Source organism: Anser cygnoides, chromosome 9, assembly GCF_040182565.1.
Source record: "Anser cygnoides isolate HZ-2024a breed goose chromosome 9, Taihu_goose_T2T_genome, whole genome shotgun sequence".
In the NCBI taxonomy this organism is placed as follows: domain Eukaryota; kingdom Metazoa; phylum Chordata; class Aves; order Anseriformes; family Anatidae; genus Anser; species Anser cygnoides.
This window is the reverse complement of record NC_089881.1, coordinates 10,738,236-10,756,592: the sequence shown is the minus strand read 5'-3', so window position 1 is coordinate 10,756,592 and position 18,357 is coordinate 10,738,236. Positions and strand designations below refer to the sequence as shown.

Below are 18,357 nucleotides of genomic sequence, written 5' to 3'. Positions count from 1 at the left end.
ATGTTTTCCCCATTCTTTCAAGTCAAAACCCTACCTCGGGTACAACGAGCAGTAGATGTAAGCCCTGAAATTCTGCTCAGCCATGATCAAAACCGCTGCTTAACAGGCAACAACAAATATGAAGCCACAGCAGGGTAGGTCCCAGAAAACATAACATCAGCCCAAGTAAACATCGCTCACAGTATGAGAAAACCACGACTAGGTCATGGTATGCATGCCCTTATCAACGGACTTGGGTTTAATGCATGTATCTGAAGGTTTTTCCATTGAGAGACCACCAGCTGTATTTGAGGCTGGCTTCGAGCCAGAACAGTGTGTCCCTGCCCACCCACCGGCCCGTGCACGAGGCTCGTGCAGCTCTCCTGGCGCTCACGAGCTGCCTGCTGACCCAGGGTGCTCCTGCACCGGCCCTGAGCTCCGTGCATCACGTACAGCACGCTCCCTCAGCCCAGAACACCTCGGCACTGCTCTTCCCACTCCTCAGATTTACCCAGTTCGAGGCCGCGAATTGTTTCCCCAGCTAATTTCGTCATTAGCACAACAGCCTGCCAAGGTTCAAACAGCAGCAGCAGGGGCTGGTGCCAGGTTCACTGCCTCAAGTCCCTGCTCAGAGACCCTGGATGCTAAAATCGAGCCATTTGGGCGTACAACAAGTTCCTGGATTCTGAGCAACGTGTCCAGCAATCAGGGTGCAGGAAAGGAGGTAAAGAAGAAAAACAGAAACATCCTCTAGCAGGAAAAAGGAGAGAACTCCGCTTCAGCTCTTCTTGGGGAAGGGTTTATCTGGGAAGTGACTTCCACCAGCTTCCCTCAGCCCCGCTGCTGCCAAATCCCTGGCTTCCACCATGCCTGCTTGCGCTGCCGAGCAGGGGACACTCCGCAAGCTGAAGCTCCCTGCAGCACCCATCTCCCCCCGGTCTCGGTGGCCTCCAGCCAGCCTTTCCCAGCCAAATAGTAAGGGTACAGCGCCATGGAGGCTCTTCTCAGAAAAGCAAGGCTCTCCTTTCTCTTTTCAGAACATCCGCGCCCAAGGCTGCCAGGACTGCTCACCGCAGGCGTGGTTACATCACTCAGGCTTTTCACACCTCTTAGAAATGGCACAATTCCCTCCCGCTTCCGACTTGACTGCTTCTAAAAGAAATTACCCCAGATACCATGCAAGCTGCAACATAACCTGAGCCTGCCCTTTGCTCCTTTCCATTCAGCTGTCTCTCCTGACCCCACAGAGCACCGCCACTCCAGTGCTCCCCAGAGGGACTGCTCTTCCTGTAGGTCTCCAGCCCAAGCTCTCATAACCTCCTTCCCCACGCTGCCCTGATGATCCTGCTATCTATTAGCCCTCAAGGGAGGTAACATTTTACGGACTCCAACAGCTCAGGATGGAGGCCAGTGCTGACTGGTAACAGAAAAGCCTTTCCCAGAACGGTCTGCAGCTGATTTTAGAGGGGGTCAAAGCAGCCAGCCCCAATCCCTACACCTCCATACAGCCAGCATCATCCCTGGGAAGATTTACCTCCCATTTCCATGGGTAAAGGGTCACTCGGTTCTGCTTTCTGCATATATACATATCTATATATCATGGTATATATACATACCTAAACTGCCCAAGGACTCTGCAGAAGCCATTTTTTTCTCCAGAATCAGCTCAGGCGGTTTTGCTACCCAGTTCAAAAAGGGGATTTCTATCAGTTCCTGAAGTAACAAGTGAGTCCAGCCAAGTGTGAAGCAGGTCACTCCTCTCCTTCACAGCTTTTCACGCCATGTGTTTTGTGTCAAGACCGTGACAAGAGCTGGCCTCAGGGGAGGCTGGAGGAGCCAGCTGTAGCAGCCTTTGTTTGCATGCAGCCTCGCTGCGCACGCCTCTGCGCAGTCCCCAGGTCCCTTCCCTGAGTCTCAAGCCAACACACATCTGCCCCACAGCAGGCGCACAGTTCCTTCCTTGCGATCCACGAGGATGGAGAGCCAGAGATTTATGTACTCCACAATTTTATGTGCTCTCAAGAAAGCTGTGGAGGGAAAACTTCGCCACTCACAAAAGCCTCCATCTGTGAGTTTATTTATCCATGCTGGGAAGGCTGTTTATTCTGTTTCTGGGTGGAAACTACACTGGGATCATGGCTTAATTGTATTGTTTGTTGAATTAATTGCTCTGTTTGATCAGTCTTTCTCCCATAATGCTTGGGAATGAGACATTTTTACTGAACTGTGGGAATGGAGAAGGCTGAAGCTTGTTTCTCCTTGGAAAATGAACACAGACCGGTATGCAGTTAGCAAAAAGGGCTATGGTGGAGACAGTACATGAGCTGCCCAATGCAAATATTATTGCAAAGAACGTATTCAGTGAAGTTAGGCATCCTGGGGAAAGCGTATGGGCCAAAGGCAGAGAAACATATGCATAAGTAGCATACTGATCTGGCCTTTTGCTTCTTTTTCCAGCTGACAACTGCATTTTAAAAAACTCCTCTGGGCTCTATTTGTGGCTGTGATCGTTAACCTGGCAGTCAAACATGACTGGGGTCTCTCCCCTGTTGCACCTGGACAGGCCTGTGACTGGTCACACAGCAGAGCAACAGTCCTGCCCATGCACCCTTTGGTCTGCCTTCCCACATGTTCCAAAAGTCAATGCCCACGTGATGACCCCAAATCAGAGCGAGAAAAAATGAAATAAAAAACACCACAAGGCAATCCAAGGGGAGCAACACAGATGTACAAATTTTGCCAGTTCACCCTTTCCCACAGCAGGGAGAGGGTGTTTGCCGCTGCTGCAGCAGGGTGAGCAGAGGAACAACCTGGCCAAAGAGCCCAAAGATGATCCTGCAAGGTCATGCAGCCAACACTCCTGGGATCAGTGTGGCCAAGGGGATCTGCTGTCAAGGCTTGCTCTTTTACCAGCCAGTGGCCTGTGCATGGCCTGTACCCTCCTCTTCAGTGAATTTTCTGGGTGACCTGATGAGTCACGGAACACAAGACAGAAGAGCTCAGAATTATTTTCATATTGGAGCCCTGTCCCCCTTGGTTTCATCCCCAGCTTTTTTTATTCTCTTTTCCTTTTTACATTTTGCCAGCCAATATCCAGCTCAAATGAACTCCTGCTCATTTTGCACTCCTTTTTTCCACTTTCACAATCACAACGCTCAGCCTTTTAGGTTTCGTTCCTGCCTCTCCCACTTCCCACACACACTTCCTTCTGCCCGGTGGCCTTTGAATACAACACAATAACTAGCGGCCACGTCTGACATGGCATTTCCCACACACGCACTTTTTCATTTCTCTTCTTCCTCTCTGCAAAATGAAACACGCATTAAGATTCCAGACACACTGGGGTCACTACTCTTCCTTGAACTCTTACCCAGGCAGGACATCTCTCCACGAGATGTAACTGTCTGTAGAGCCTGGTCTACCCAACACGAGAACCAGGCTCTAAAGGTGATGTGGTCAGCCACACCGCCGTACTCCCACCAGGTCAGCTACAGCCCAAGATAGACAGCAGCACAATTTCTCCGACTAACTAGACACCCCAGCAGAGTTCAGGGAACGGCTCAGGCCAGGAAAGTGAGAGTGCTGGAGGACCGATTCTGCAGACCTGATCCTCCCCTGCCCCTTCCCCTCACCTCTGCAGACTGGGGACCTCCCTTTGGTGGCAGAGGGAGCTGCTGGAGACAGCAAGATGTTTCAATCAGCAAGTCTTGTGTGTCTGAGTCAGACCCCTTCCTCGCTGATAAGGAATGAATACTGTCTGTGTCTGTCCGGGTGCGTGTCTCACTCTCTATTTCTCTTTTCTCCTTCATAAAGCTGTCAGGCCAAAAATAACATATTAGTGAAAAGAAAAGAAAAAAAAGAAACATCAGGTGTAATATAATAATGTGGTCAGGAGGCTGGGGGAGTGTGCGTGCCTGTCTGGCTGCCGTACCAGAGGATCTCTGTAACGGTGATAAACAGCCGCAGCTCAGAAGTGCCCTTCGTTCCTTCACACCCTGCTCTCCCACTGCCCACATGCCCCCCTCAGACATAGCAAATGGGATGATAAATAGCAGGGAGTATGTACTCAGCACCTTTCCGCTCTCAAAAGCCACCTGCGCTTGGTGCTGCAGGCAAATCGCACACCCGCAGGCCGGGGATGGGAGAATACAACAGGAAGGGCCTGGTCACGCCAGGCTGGGCTCTCTTGTGCCCCATCTCCCCCACCAGATGCACAGAGAAAAGACATACTGAACGAGGCAAGCACAAACAGCTCTTCCCGTGGCTCTTATCAGGCTGTGAACAAGCACATACGGGGAGCTGTGCCAGAATTATCTCCTTGTCCTCAGGCCCTTAGGGGTAAGCCCCTTCCCACCAGGTGTAGCCCCCTGGCCGTGCCATAGAGCTGGGCCAGGGCACCGCTCTCGGACAACCAGACCGACCCTGCTCTGCTGGTGCATCCCACATGTTCCTGCACCAGCTCCTGAAGAGCAGAACCCCATAGGGGAGTTCTCCCCAGCAGGAAGGTGTGAAACAGCGACAGCTTCACCCCTACCACAGATCCCCAGGGTTCGCTTCCTGCCAGCTGTGCAGCACAGGTCTCCCTGATCAGTGCTGCATCCTTCTCGCTGGCCTGCCCCCAGGAGCTTGCAGGGGCCCGTGAAGCTGCGTCCTTCAAGCCAGGCAGGGGCACATGGCCATGGTGCCATTCTGGTCCCTGCACCTCCCAGGCAAAGTACTCGAGCACCTGTCCGGACATACACAGTAAGGTGTGATGGGTTAGTGCTCTGCTAGAAATACCTTCCCTCCTTTAACAGCTTTACAAAGCATTTTCTTTCCCCACTTTTCTCTAAGCCAGCAGTGTGCTCAGGTGGCCAAGAAAGCCAACAGCAGCCTGGCTCATGTCAGAAATTGTGTGGCCAGCAGGACCAGGGAAGTGATTGTCGCCCTGTACTCGACTCAGGTGAGGCCACACATCAAATACTGTGTTCGGTTGTGGGCCCCTCACTATAAGAAGGACATCGAGGTGCTGGAGTGTATCCAAAGCAGGGCAACAAAGCTGGTGAAGGGTCTAGAGAACAAGTCTTATGAGGAGCAGCTGAGGTTGTGTAGCCTGGAGAAAAGGAGGCTCAGGGGAGACCTCATCATGCTCTACAATTACTTAAAAGAGACTATAGCGAGGTGGGGATCAATCTCTTCTCCCAATCACCAAGTGATAAGATGAAAGAAAATGGCCTCAGGTTGCACCAAGGGTGGTTTAGGTTGATATTAGGAAAAAAATTCTTCACCAAAAGGGTTGTAAAGTATTGGAACAGGCTGCACACGGAAGCAGTTGAGTCACCATCCCTGGAGGTCTTCAAAAAACGTATAGATGTGGTGCTTAGTGACATGGTTTAATGGTGGACTTGGCAATGCTAGGTTAAGGGTTGGACCAGACAATCTTAGAGGTATTTTCCAATATAAATGATTCTATGAAACCCTTTACGCTGGAACGGGCCACAAGATGTTGACTGTTTATATACAACCTGTCCACCAACACAGGGGCACAACTGTGCGTAAGTGACCTGAAAATCCAGTCACAAGTGTTGACTCAAACAGGATCTGGGACAAGACATGCGGTGGGATCACACTGCTGGGGCCAGCTCCAGATTTTAAGGCCAGAAAGGCCTGGTGTTACTATGATGTCTGGCTATTTAACAATTCCTGGCAAAATATCCTCATGGAAACCAGTGTCTCCTGGTGGAGCTACAACATATCTTCTACACTGGTATCCAACACTGCCCGAGAATGATTTCCAGTGAGGGAGAACTGATCGCACCTTCTCGTGATCTGTTCCAGCACCTAAATACTTTTTCTGCAAAGGAAAAGAAAGAGAAGGAATACACAAAGAAGAAGAAAACACATATTGCTCACACATAGGTCTCTGTCATCTTCAACTTGAGTTGGTGGGTCCCATTCTGGCATCAGCTGGCAAGGAGCCTTCAGGTATCAGCTCCTCTCACATGGCACTGTGCATTTCAGCACTTTCCAAAGAAGAACCCCAGGGCACAACACTATCACATTTCACAGTAGTGCACATTTTCCATCCAGGAGCTCTGCCTTGAACGATGACATTAATTGAAATGGCTGCAGAAGTGCCAGGGCTGAGATCCAGCTCTGTGACCTGCTCTGAGTATAGGCTCCTACATGGCTGGTGCAGACTTGCTGGCGCTCTGCCCGCTGCAGAGAAGTTCTTCTTCGCTATTAAATATTCTCCCTCCTGCCCATTCATTTCCATTTCCTCCATCCCATCACCACAAATCCAAGACCAGGAGAACTGACAGGCAGGAGCAGGCCCGTGGCCATCTTGTCTAGTGTCCAATTTGGGGACGTGCCAGGCTGAAGTATAAGATTCCTACCGACAGCACATATGCAAATCAGGTCTCCTTCTGCAGTCTCTAATAACCCAAAACTGATTTAACTCTTCAAACAAAGTGTAAAATCCCTTTCAAAATGTGTGCTACTGTTCCAAAAATTCTGGCTACTTTTGATATGCAAATACAGACCCAGCCTCCGTATAAAACTTGCCAAGTTCTTGATTTCATTTTCTTAATTTCATCCAGTAGCACTGTATTGCACAGTCTGCACGGAAAAATGCAAAGTGTTTCCTTTAGCAGTTGCTAATTAATTCAACAACTGGCCCCTTCCCTTCTTTGTTTTCTATCCTACTCATTTTCAACCTGGTCAGTCACTGTAAGCATCTAAGGCACCCATGAAAAGTAACAAAGCCATAAAGTCCCTGTGATGATTCTTCAATTAGCTGTACAAGGATGTGCACCGTCACAGAAAAACGTTTCTTCTCCTAATGAGAACTAATGATCCTGTACCTGGGGGTATTCTGCATTAGGATCAAAAGAATCCAATCAAAACCTCTGCAAATTTCTGATTAAACCAGACAAAGGAGAGGAGGAAGGCACCAAGTCAGATGCTGAAGAGATAATAAAATTCCCTTCCACTTCTCCTTCCTAGAAAATGGTAAATCTAATAGGCATGACTAAGCAGCTATGAGGGAAGACATGAACAAATTTGTAAAGCAAAGGGGAGTTTAAAGTTCATCTCATTTTCCCCTTCTGCAACATCGTCTGCAATCATATTATGATTTAAAGGCCACCTTTCCCCCAGTGGGAAGCGGGTGAGAAGGGTGTGATTCAATTTTGCATACCAAACATGATGGGAGAAGGAGAAAGGCCAGGAGGCACTAGCTGAACAGCCGCATCCCTTTGGCACTGTTAAATGTGTGTTTCTTCTTCCAGTTCTTCAGGGTATGGGAAAAAAAAATAAAATAATGGCTTGGTGGCATTTTCTGTCCAAGCTTGGACATGAAAAGACTGCACCTCTCACTACTGGGAGCTTAGCCAGAACAAACCCCGATTCAACCAACACCAGCCTTGTGAGACCTTGGTCTGTCTTGAGAAACCCCCTGGAAACCAAGTGACAATCCTACCCTTTTCCAGAAGCTGTCACTGTTCCCTGCTGCAGTTCCAGCTCACCAGAAAGCTGTCACGCTGCTGTTGGCTTACACCTTTCCTTCTTGCCAGCAGGATTAACCTCATCTGTGTTACAGCACTCAGAGATGGCAGCTAGGCTGTGCCTACGGAACAGGAAAGATTATCCTAGGGGTTGCAGAGGAATGAAGCAAAGCAGCAAGTACCACTGCCTAGACACACCCTGCCTGCCCCCTGATTCCTTAGTAGATAACTTTTTTCCAGATAACATCTGATTACAAACAATACTTCATGTCCATGAATGTCTACAGAGGAGTGAAATGCAAGAGGGGAGCCATAAATGGAGGAAGCAGGTGCTGGTGGCTCTCTGCAGCAGGGGAGAGATTTGGAGAACTGAGACCAGCCAAACACAGTAATGGAAGTGCCAGCAAAAGTGATTCAAGAGCCAGCTGGTCTGCTCAAGAACTGAGCAGATCTGGACGTCAGGAGATCTGGACACTGCTCCGTCTTCTGCAAGACCACAGGCAAGCCACTTCGCTTGGCTCCACTTCTTCCTCCCCTGCTGAGGTGGGTTTGTCTTACTAGCAGTCTGGCCGGTGCCAGGGGATCATCAGGCTTAGGCAGAGCCCTGAGCCGTGCTGGAGCCTTCCAGCCCCAGTTGTAGGACCAGGTAATGGCCAGAGTCCCCACTGTCCCAACATCCTGCCAGGCTCTCCTCTGAGAAGTCACTGCTGCCCCACCAAGAGGACAAGCACGGTAGAGAAGAGCTCACACTCCCTGGCCCCACGCACCTGTATCCTCCAGTTCAATAAAATGTCATAAAAGCAGAGAAATTTCACAATAGACACAAATAGATCAATAGCATTAGAGCTACTCTTAATAGCTGCCTCAGGCTTTTCATACTACACTTTCGAAAATGTCCAGTAGTGAGTAATTAATGACCGAACCAAGTAATTACTTTCTTGATTTTTCTCAAAACTAGAATTCACTGAAAGAACTTTGAGCTTTACTGGTGCTACATAGCAAATTAATTCAGTAAGTGCTGATATTACAAGTCTGGGCTGCCTGTTAAAAAACAGCACTGCTATAAAGTCTGTCTTTTCTTGCTGTCTGATGTAACCCTTTATATGCTTCTCCAGCTCCCTGCGAGAAAGCAACTCAACCCCATATGGCTCTGCACATCAACCCTCAAAGATTTTGCTGCAGTGACCTTGGGCCAGGCAGCAGGGAGACAACTTGTCTTAGAGGAGACACCAGGACCTCAGCTGTCCTGTGCCAGGAGCCCTCAAACGGCAAGCGAAGCAAATCCTCACCTTATGCCGCCACTATCACAACAAGAGAGCAGGAGCGGAGGGAGGAACACGCGGGCTGCTCCAGGAGCCTCTGTGGGAGACTCGGCCTCAGTCTGCCGCCTGCGGACAAGCAGGAGGTGGGCTAGGAGGCATAAAACACCCCCCGAGGAGACACTGACACCCCGTCCTCCCTGCAGCCTAAAGAGGTGGTGATTCCAGGTGTGCCTACACATCCTTATTTTCTCTGCAATTTAGGTGGGAGAAGTCTTGCTAGGCCTGCCCGTTTGGTGGCTTCCTCATCACAGAAGCCAAGAGTGGGTCCACAACAGACTGCCTGACACCCGAGCTCCTTTCACCACATTCCTTTCCAGAGAGCAGGTAACCCATCAAGAAAGGCAAGAGAAAATGAAGAAGATGACCAAATAGCAGTAGACACAGGAAACAGCACAAGGCAGTGCAAAAAAAAAAAATAAAAAAGGAAGAGATTAAAGATCCTGCCTCTGTCAAGGCAAATACCTCTGTCTCTCCACCAAACCTGTCTCCCAGAGAAAAGGGAAGTATATCTCCGAGTTCTTTCCACCCCTTTTATTACATACGCTTGATCTCTGCTGTGAGTCTCATTCCTGAAAACAGCCTGAGCTGTCACCGCAGGACTCTCCACGGCTCCTTGCCTGTGCCTACTGACCCACTCCAGAAACCCAGGACACGGCCTTCCAGCAGCCGTGGCACACCTGCGTACAGCTGAGAGTAACCTTCGCAAGGGGCTTGTAACAAGGCCATTTTTACTCTCTCAGCCTCAGCCACCACAGTCCCTGTGCCCATACTAACCTCCTTTGACAACTTTTGCATCACAAGCCACTGCCATGGGAGGAACTGCTCATGGAGCTCTTCCACAGGTGGAAAACCCAGGAAACTACAAGCTGTACGCTGCCCACTGAGGATCCTGTCACAGCTCCAGGTACCTGTTGCAGTATCTCTGAGGAGGAGGAGGATGGGCCAGGCCACCTGTTACCCATGGCAGCCCAACACACAGAGAAACATGCACAAAACTACAGACCCTCATGTGGGAAGAGGGACGTGAGCTCAGGTCTTCCGAGACCTCCAGCTTTTGTCACCTGGCCCCTCCTTGGCACCACAAGGCATCTTGCACATGGTATCTGAGGCCAAACTCCATAAATGATCCTAGATTTCAGTCATCTGCAGCATGAGATGCTAATAAAATGAGCGTTGTAATTGCGTGTGCTTGTGCATATGCATGTACGTGCCTGCATGAGAAAGAACACCAGTCAATAAGCAAATTACTGAAGTAATCCTTCCATCCCCACCAGTAATGAATTATTGTTTCCCTGCTCCTGAGAGCATGGCTGTAGCTTGGGAGCTTAACATTCAATCTGACATGGACCTATAGCATGCACTTTTAATCCCTTTAAGCACAGTGACAGCTAACAACAAACCCCTCAAGCAGAGGAAGCACCGCATTTCTTTCCCATCTTTCCATTACCATATTTTTAATTGGCTGGGAATATCCTTTGCTATTGTCAAAACAAATTCTGCTAAATCACTGCCTCAGATTTGAGCAGAGGAGCCTGGAACAGAGAGAGAGAAGCCAAGAAAATCCACCTGCAAATGAAGATTTCTGCAGGTGGGAGCACCGCGGGGTGGCGCGGGGGCAATGTCAGCTGCTGTCAGCTGGCCCCAGCGCAGCACCGTGCCCGAGGCTTCAGTGCAGAGCAGGTGATGGAGAGGTGCAAACAGAGATGGATCTGCTGACTTGGTCAGAGGGAATGTGAGAGGGGAACAGAAATGATTACGGTAAGAAGGATATAAAAAGAAAATACAGTGGCAAGAGTCCATCTGGAAGTTCAGAGGCCAACGGCTGAGTGAGACAGAGCCTGGAGTATGATGAAGAAATAACCAGCTCTATAGAGAAATCAATTTTAAGAACATGAGAGGCAGAAGGCCCTGGAAGGGAGGCCCTGTCAGAGGGAATGCGGGGAGAGGAGGAGGAAGAGGAGATGCAAAGGGAACACTGTACAAATTATGCTCATGCACACAAGCTCCTGACACAAGTTAGAGGCTTTTCCTTGGCCTTGCTTCCTCTCTTCTCATCTCCTCTCTCATCGGATAATGAGGTTTTGACAAAGCCTAAGCATTAGGAAAATAATTCCAATTCTCTGTTTCTTGCTTTGTTTTAAAGAAAATGTTTTTCTTTTTGACCACGAGGAAATAGCTAACCTCTTTCTTCCTAAATAAAACATTTATCAGAAAGATGCAATTGAAAACAAACAATGCTGAAAGCTGCTGGAAAGGGGGAAGGTGGGAGGTTTCTACCCTGCTCTGTCTTCCCTGTGTCATGAATCTCTCAGGGAAACTGCTCAGCAGGTCCAGAAGAAAGTGCAAATAGAGCTCCAAGCAATTTCTTTTCATCCATCTTCACAGCTGAGGTCAATAAGGAAAAAACTACTCACTCTTGCAGGCAGGGAAGCTGGGGCAGGGGGAGAAGTTGTTTAAACACACTCCAAGCTCTAAGCACACAGCAAACCCTGCTGCAGCCATCGAGACAAGAGCCATGCGGAAACCCCTCCTATGCCCAAGCGCCCTGCTTGCCCTGGGACAGGGCCGAGGAGGAGATGCAGTCCATCTAAACAGGCTCACTGGGCAGGCTGGGGAGGATGGAGCTCCCTGAATTCACCCCAGGACTGACAGACAGCACTGGGCCATGTCTTGGATCGGCTTCCAACCTCAACATATCAGCTAAAGCAGAGGGGGAGATCATTTTCCTCAATGAAAGGCCTAGCACAGCCCCCTGGGACAAGGAGGGGAGTTACAGCCCCCTGTTCGTTGCCTGCTGTGCCAGAGACTCCGCGGTGCAGAGGGTGCTGGCTGCTAGATCAGGCCACAGGATCTCCTTCATTAACAAGCTGCGAGGGGGCTGGTCAGGAAGGCAAATCCTGACTTCATTCACACAGTTAAATGAGGAAAAACAAACACCAAAAGAACCTGACAGAGCAACTAGAAGGATTATCGTTAAGCACAGGTTTCCAGAAGCTTCAGTGTAACAGGAGGTTTAAGTCCAAGAGGGTTGGCTTTGCAGTGCTGGAGAGGCCTTTTTTGTTCTTGCTTTGTTCGGTATAAAATGAGTTCTAAATAAGTCAGCAATGTACAGGATTTGTGTGAAAGCAAGCAACAGACCCTGTTCCATAATGGCGCTGAATGGCTCCGTCTCCTAGGGGAGATCACAAGCAAGCCGCTTTCACCAGCCTCTTCTATCAAGTTAATTTCTCTGCCCTTTTATTATGATGGGCAGCCCGTACGCTCATTTGTGGCACATACAACAAGGGCTATACACAATAATCTGGGCTTAGAGAATACTCAATATCCCTGCTCTGGAGCTAGGCAACATTATGCAGCGATATGGGAAAGACCTCAGGATACAGCACGCCGTAAAGCAGAGTCCCCACTCCATGAGTCATGCCCACAGCCTAGCATCTGCGTTGCACCGGAATATTCGCAAGAGAGCTATAAAATATGGAGATAATTCTCCTAATGTCTCCAGCATTTAAAGCCTGATTAGTGTTGCTTCTAATATAGCTGGGCCAGGGACTAGAGTGGCACGAGGCATCTGGCCTAGAATTTAAGTGCAGGTGTCAAAGGAGCTGCTGCTAGCACATAGGCAGAGGCAAGGCTCCGTCCTCCTGCCTCTTCTCTTGGCTCTGACCCCAAGCCATCAACAGACCAGGCGACAAATGATTTCTGCCCCTGGAGGGGACAGAGCTCAGCTCCTGGCCTCCTCCCCTGCTCGATGCACAGGGCCGTGCTCAGATGGTTCTGCACGAGGTTGTACGGCCAGAAAACGGAGCAGCTCCTGCTAAGCCACGCAGGTCTGACCCTCTGTCACCCTCATACACAGAGGGCAGCCACGCCATGAGAGGGGTGGCCCTGTGGTCTCCCCATGCTGCACGTGTCAGGGACAGTCGCACCTGATATATGCCTGCTCAGGAACCAGCGAATCTTTTCAAGTTCCAGACCTCGTGGTCTCTGGATGCACAGAATGCTGTAGTTAGACTTTTTTTTTTTTTTTTTTTTTTTTTTTTAAGTCCTAAAAAGCTAGGATGGCAGCATAACACACAGGGCAAGAAACCAAAAAGGCCTGTTCAAGGAAACAGCTGCAAAGCCACACAGCACACCTTCCCCTACTGCAACATCAAGAAATAGTAAATCTTCCCACCACAGCACAGATGGTATTTGCCATCAAGCAACGTATCACCCAGACAAGTTTCTCAGCCAGGTTGTAACCCCCAGAATGAAAACAAGTAAGGCAGTGAGTTACTGGACCAGAAAAGGCTGGATCTGCCTCTCTCCAGAGTTCCCCAGAACACGGACATGATTTCATCAGCAGCTGCGTTATAAACTGGGCAGCGTTTGCCCTGAAGCAAAACACTTAATACCCCCACGTCGGAACTGCAGACTTATCTTTGGAGGGTCTCTCTGTCCTGGAAAGGCGCATGGTTGAGCCTGGCAGCCTTCCCACACCGCACCTGCCCAAACACATCTGCTCTGCATCAGGGCAGCACAGAGCTCCAACAGGTGGATTTGGTTTGGATCACCATGACAGCCTGGAGAGGATTTCACACAAAGGACTCCCATTCTGCACCCCAAAGACATCCAAGGCTATGGAGCTGATGGGGATGGGGCAGGTGCACCTCTTGGGGCACATTCTGGGACAGCAGGATGGGATCTTGGAGCACAAGAAGCCCATGCTCAGAGTTTCTGGTCAGGATTTTTTGACCAAATCCAAAGCTCAGCTGCTGAAGCTGAGTCAAAGTTCTTGGAAATTGAATCCCCCTGTACAGAGCAAAAGCAGCCAAACCCACTAACCTGAGTTCTCAGTCTAGGGGAAGAAAATCCTTCCCACACCCCTGACTGGGCCACGTGCTGATCCCACAGAACCGGGGAGCGCAGCCCACACTGCTTTGGCCACTGCTGACAAGGAGCTGGTGTGCCTGCTCCCACGGGGGAAAGCCATTCCCACCCACCACCATCCCTGACTTTTGGGAGGCCAAGCCTCAAGCAACAAGGAGGCCTGGAGGCAGGGTCACGTAGGCATCCGGCCCCATTCAAACACCGAACCTTCCCACACTCGGGTCCTTCTTCGCACCTCATTTCTAGCTGACAAAGCGAACACAAGCTGCTCTCTAGCACAAATCCCCTCCTGGTGATCATGCAAAGCCCTTACTTTGGGGGGATGCAAATGAAAGCTTGGTTATGTGTACAGAGCCTAAAGGCAGAGGAGATGGCCCTTTCTGTCCCCACGTAAGCTCAGTGCATTTGGAGGCTGCAGCTGGGCCGGGAGTGGCAGGAAAGCAGCTGGTGTCACACCAGTTCGTTCATCCAGTTACTTGATCGGGGCCAAATTGGAGAAGTAGCAGTGTGCAGGCTTCCTTTCAATAATTCCTATCTTCCTTTAACCTCTTCTCATGCCCCCCATCAATTCGTGTTCGGTTCCTATTTCAAGCAAAAGCTTGTGTTTCTTATCACTTACCTGGCTGGTATAAAGAAAACATCCCCCTTCAAAGGGTTTCGAGTAGTCCCTGTGTTTAGCTCAGCAAACCTGCAGCAAGTCTGAAACCAGGCTACGAGCATGTGCCACAGACCAAGCGCAGAGGGCAGGCCATGGCGAGACGCAGCCGGAGATGCTGCCGAACGCAGGGAGCCTGTCCCCACCACCACCCAGGGCAGGCGTGTCCCCAATTCCTCAAGGTGCAGCCAGGTGAAAGCCAGCTGCCAAAAGCCCCAAAGAACAAACACTGAAGGAAGACTTGCGTTTTCTAACCCACAGGTTTTCATATTGTGTTTTATGGAGCCGTATTAGCTATTTCTATCCACTGCTCATTTCTACTACGAAATAAGACTTCTACCGAGAGGCTTTAGGCTGATTTTTTCTTGCACTGGAAAATACTGGCTTGACAGCCCTAGAGGCAAATCCTCCATGCACAGGAAGAGCAGAGGAAGCCCACTGCCTGTCTAGCACATGTTATTTTAGCTCCACTGAGGAGATCCCTGTCTCTGAGGAAAAGGACTTGCACCCAGACAGGCCTCAGGATCTCAGCTGGGATCCCTACGGAGTAGATGTGACAAACGCTGCACACCCAATTTCTCCTTCTACCTGCTCTGCTGCACCTGCTGCTGCTGAGGTCTGCTCTGCCTTGCTGTCACGAGCTCTTCCATCATTTCTCCTACTCCTCCTATCAAGCCTAAGATGCAGTTTCAACTTTCTGCCTTCTGCAGCTCAAAGATTTGGCTCCTGACCCTACATCTTGCATTTCCAAACTGCAGTCACCTCCTGTCTCGATCTCAGCTTCCCAAGCCATTTGGGAACTCATTTCTTCTCTGATGACAGAAATTGCGCATAATTTGCTTTCCTGAATCTGAGATCATTCCCTGGATCTTCACTTCTGGGAATCAAATCCCAACCTACTGACCCCCCTCCTCTGTTCTTCCTTCTCTCAGCCACTACTGCAAGTGGTTTAGAGACCATGGCCACCCCTCCTGCTCTGCAGTCACAACACCCCCAGACCCCAGCACTTAACCCTGGGGTACTCACATCTGGCACACTGGGAGGCTGGTGCAGAGTAAAAACTGATTTCTGCAGCTGCAAAATGGAGTAGGTGACATTTACCCATCTTGCTCCAGGTCCCTGGCCAAGGGCTTCCTATGCATAACAGACGGAGACAGGCAGCACCAGCCCATGACATAGCCCCCCAGACTTAAACCACCACGGCTGTGAGACCCTCGAGCATGTCACCACCACCATGCTGCAGCCAACTGAAAGGAAATAAACCTAGTGAATCACTAATAGGGATGTAGGGCTAAAATTCATAACTCTGTAGATTGAGACAGGCTCCCCTCCTTCTGCAAACTGCTGAATGCTAAATCTTGCCCTATCTGCCACGTCCATCATCCAGACTGCGAGCTTCAGCAGCTAGAGATCTGTTTCCTATAAATTTTCTGCAGTGCCTAGAACACTTGTAGTCTCCCTAAAATAATGATTGGAAGCTGGATAGAGGAGAACAAACAGTTCAGATGTATAGTTTATCTGATGAATTTAGCCTCTTCTCCTGTTCCTGCAATATCAGGTGGACAAATCCAATTTCCTCAGATGCATTTGTTGTTTGAGTTTATTTGACAAATACTTCCCCAAACAATTGCCTCTACATTCACTTAGCAAATATTTAAAATATGAACTGTGCTGTTTAGTTAATCCCCTGGCATTCTGCTATTCCCTAGTGCAGTAGAAAAGTTATTTTTTTTTCCCCAGTATTAATGATGACTGAATTTCAAATGCAGCTTTTACCAGCTTTGTTCTTTCACCGTTAACACCAGATGATCTGGCAGCACTTATTAGGAAAGGAGCTGGTCAGTTGTCTTTCTGATGAAATCAAATTTTGCTGGAAAGCAATAACCCATTGAAGCAGACATTTCATCAGAAACTCCTCACAGTCAAATGACTTGCAGCAGCTGAAGGAAGGGCGCCTGTATGCGTTCTGCCCTCAGAAATCCCTGCCTGCTCTTTTCCCAGGTTATGGGCACGCATTTTTGTCAGTCACCTGTTAACTCTGCATCTTCAGCCAAAAGCTGGTAAGTTTTGGTCTGGTCGATGTTCTTTGAACTGGGAAAATCCTATGCCAGGCACAGGTTTACAAGGGGAGTTGGAGAGGCACAGGAAAACATGCAGGATCCAGAATAATGGTATACCAGGCATTTTTCACCCTACTTACCATCTCCCAACCTGCTCAAGATGATGTTTCCATGCAGCAGAGGTTTCAATATCCATAAGAAGGCAGTGAATGATGGGGACTAGGGATTTTGCCCCACAATTTTAACTCAGGCCCTGAAGAAGTACAGGCCGACACTTCAGGGCTACCTTTGTCCGTGCACCAAGGAACACTTCTCAGTTGTTCCAAGGACCTTGGCTAGATATGCCTGACCAACCAGACCTCCCTCTAGGAGGGAATGACTGGATCTGTGGGTGAAGGGAGAGGAGGTTTTATTTACATTCACTTTAGCAAGGCTTTTGACAGGTTTCCCAACAATGTCCTGCTATTGAGTTGGAGATGTTACAGCCTGGAAGGCTTGGGCAACTGGAAAGGTAAAAAACTGGTTGGAGGGTCATGCTCAGAGGGCTGGGGTTACTGGGTTCTGCTCTGCCCTGAGGCCAGTTACAGGTGGTAACTGCCACGTTTATACTGGGACCAGTCCCACCTGGCAGCTTTACCAGTGACTGCGAGAGGCAGAGCACGCTCCCATCCAGTCTGCAGGTGACACCAAACTGGGGGAGCCGACGGATATGCTCGGGGGCATGCTGCTGTTCAGGGAGTCCCAAATAGCTGGGAGGAAGGGGCTCACAAAAACCTTGTGAAATTCAACTGGGACAAACAAAGTCGTGCCCCCTTGCAGCGACACAGCTGAAGGTCGGCGGAGGCCACCAAGAAGGTCAGAGGCTGGAGCAGTTGCCCCATCAGGAGAGGCCAAGCGAGCCAGGCTCTGGGGACTGGCAGCAGAATGGAGGTTACCTGCACAGAGGCTACCAAAAAGATCAGCCCACGCTTTTCACCTAAGTACATGGCAGGAAGATGGGAAACAACAGGTAAAAGCTGACACACTGGCCATAAGGACAGCCCCCCCGGCCTGATCTCAAGCCTAACCCTGCCCTGAGCAACATGTGGGACTAGAGATCTACTGAGCCCCTTCCCACCTGTGACTCTAGGAAACCTTTTTCCAGTGGCAGGTGATGCTAACAAAAATGATGGTTATGCAGAGTGGCAACAGAGTTTGAGGGTTATAACACCATACCTTGGCAAAAGTTTGTCTCTAGAATTGCCTGCTCGTAGCAAAACATGGGGGAAAAAAATTTATTTTGGTCCCAAACCCAACATTTGAAGAAATGCCGGAGTACCAAAGTCTACATTTCAGCAAGCTCAGCTACAGAGACGCATCATTTCAGACCTAGAGAAAATCAGTTTCTAGGCCCCACAACTGCAAAGAAAAATGCAAGAGTTAGGTGCTTAAGAGTTCAACCAGAACCAGAAGGCAAATAAAATCACAATTCATTATTCATCAAAATCTTCTCCAATGTGTTTTAAGACCATGTCAGGATTTTTTTAGCACTGCAGGTATCAATAGTGGGAAAGAAAAAAAAAACAACACAACCTGCAAATGTGACTTTGAAATTTGCTTTTCATGACTTTTTCCCCCAGTAAAAATCTCATTGCCTGAATGTTCTTGGAAAGGTACCAGAGGAAGGTTGGGAATATCGCCCAAGCAAATTCACTTAAGAATTCAAACAAACATCAGGACACAGTTTTGCTTTTGTCACCCAGCTCTGGAGAAAAGCTGAGCAGTTAGGAAAAGGGCAGTAAAAGAACAAATGCTTCATTAAACCTGTTTTCAGGCATAAGAACAACAGACAACCCATTACTGGAAACGGCCTTCCCCGCTCTTTAGTCGAGCAAGAGCCTTTGAATGCAACATTGAGCTGGACAGCAGTTCTTCGTATTCCCATTATTTATTTTGCAACTCTGAGAGACACAGCCAGGACAACCCATCCTTCTAAGCTGCGTACC

The 18,357-nt window shown here is 49.3% G+C and overlaps 1 protein-coding gene across 4 annotated transcripts in view; it reads right to left on the bottom strand.

Moving 5' to 3' along the window:
- LOC106039279 (uncharacterized) overlaps positions 1–18,357 on the bottom strand; it is a 132,208-nt gene that overhangs the window by 94,956 nt on the left and 18,895 nt on the right. For 3 of the 4 annotated variants that reach the window (XR_010833723.1, XM_067002786.1, XM_067002787.1), the window contains exons 2-3: positions 4,514–4,705; positions 3,612–3,792 (exon numbers count right to left, since the gene is read on the bottom strand). The exons of the other annotated variant lie outside the window; for it this stretch is intronic. Coding sequence is in view for 2 of the 3 variants with exons in the window: in XM_067002786.1 (XP_066858887.1) it covers positions 3,612–3,788 (177 nt within the window). In the remaining variant the exon portion in view is untranslated. The remainder of the gene's footprint in view (positions 1–3,611; positions 3,793–4,513; positions 4,706–18,357) is intronic. 4 annotated transcript variants of the gene reach the window in all.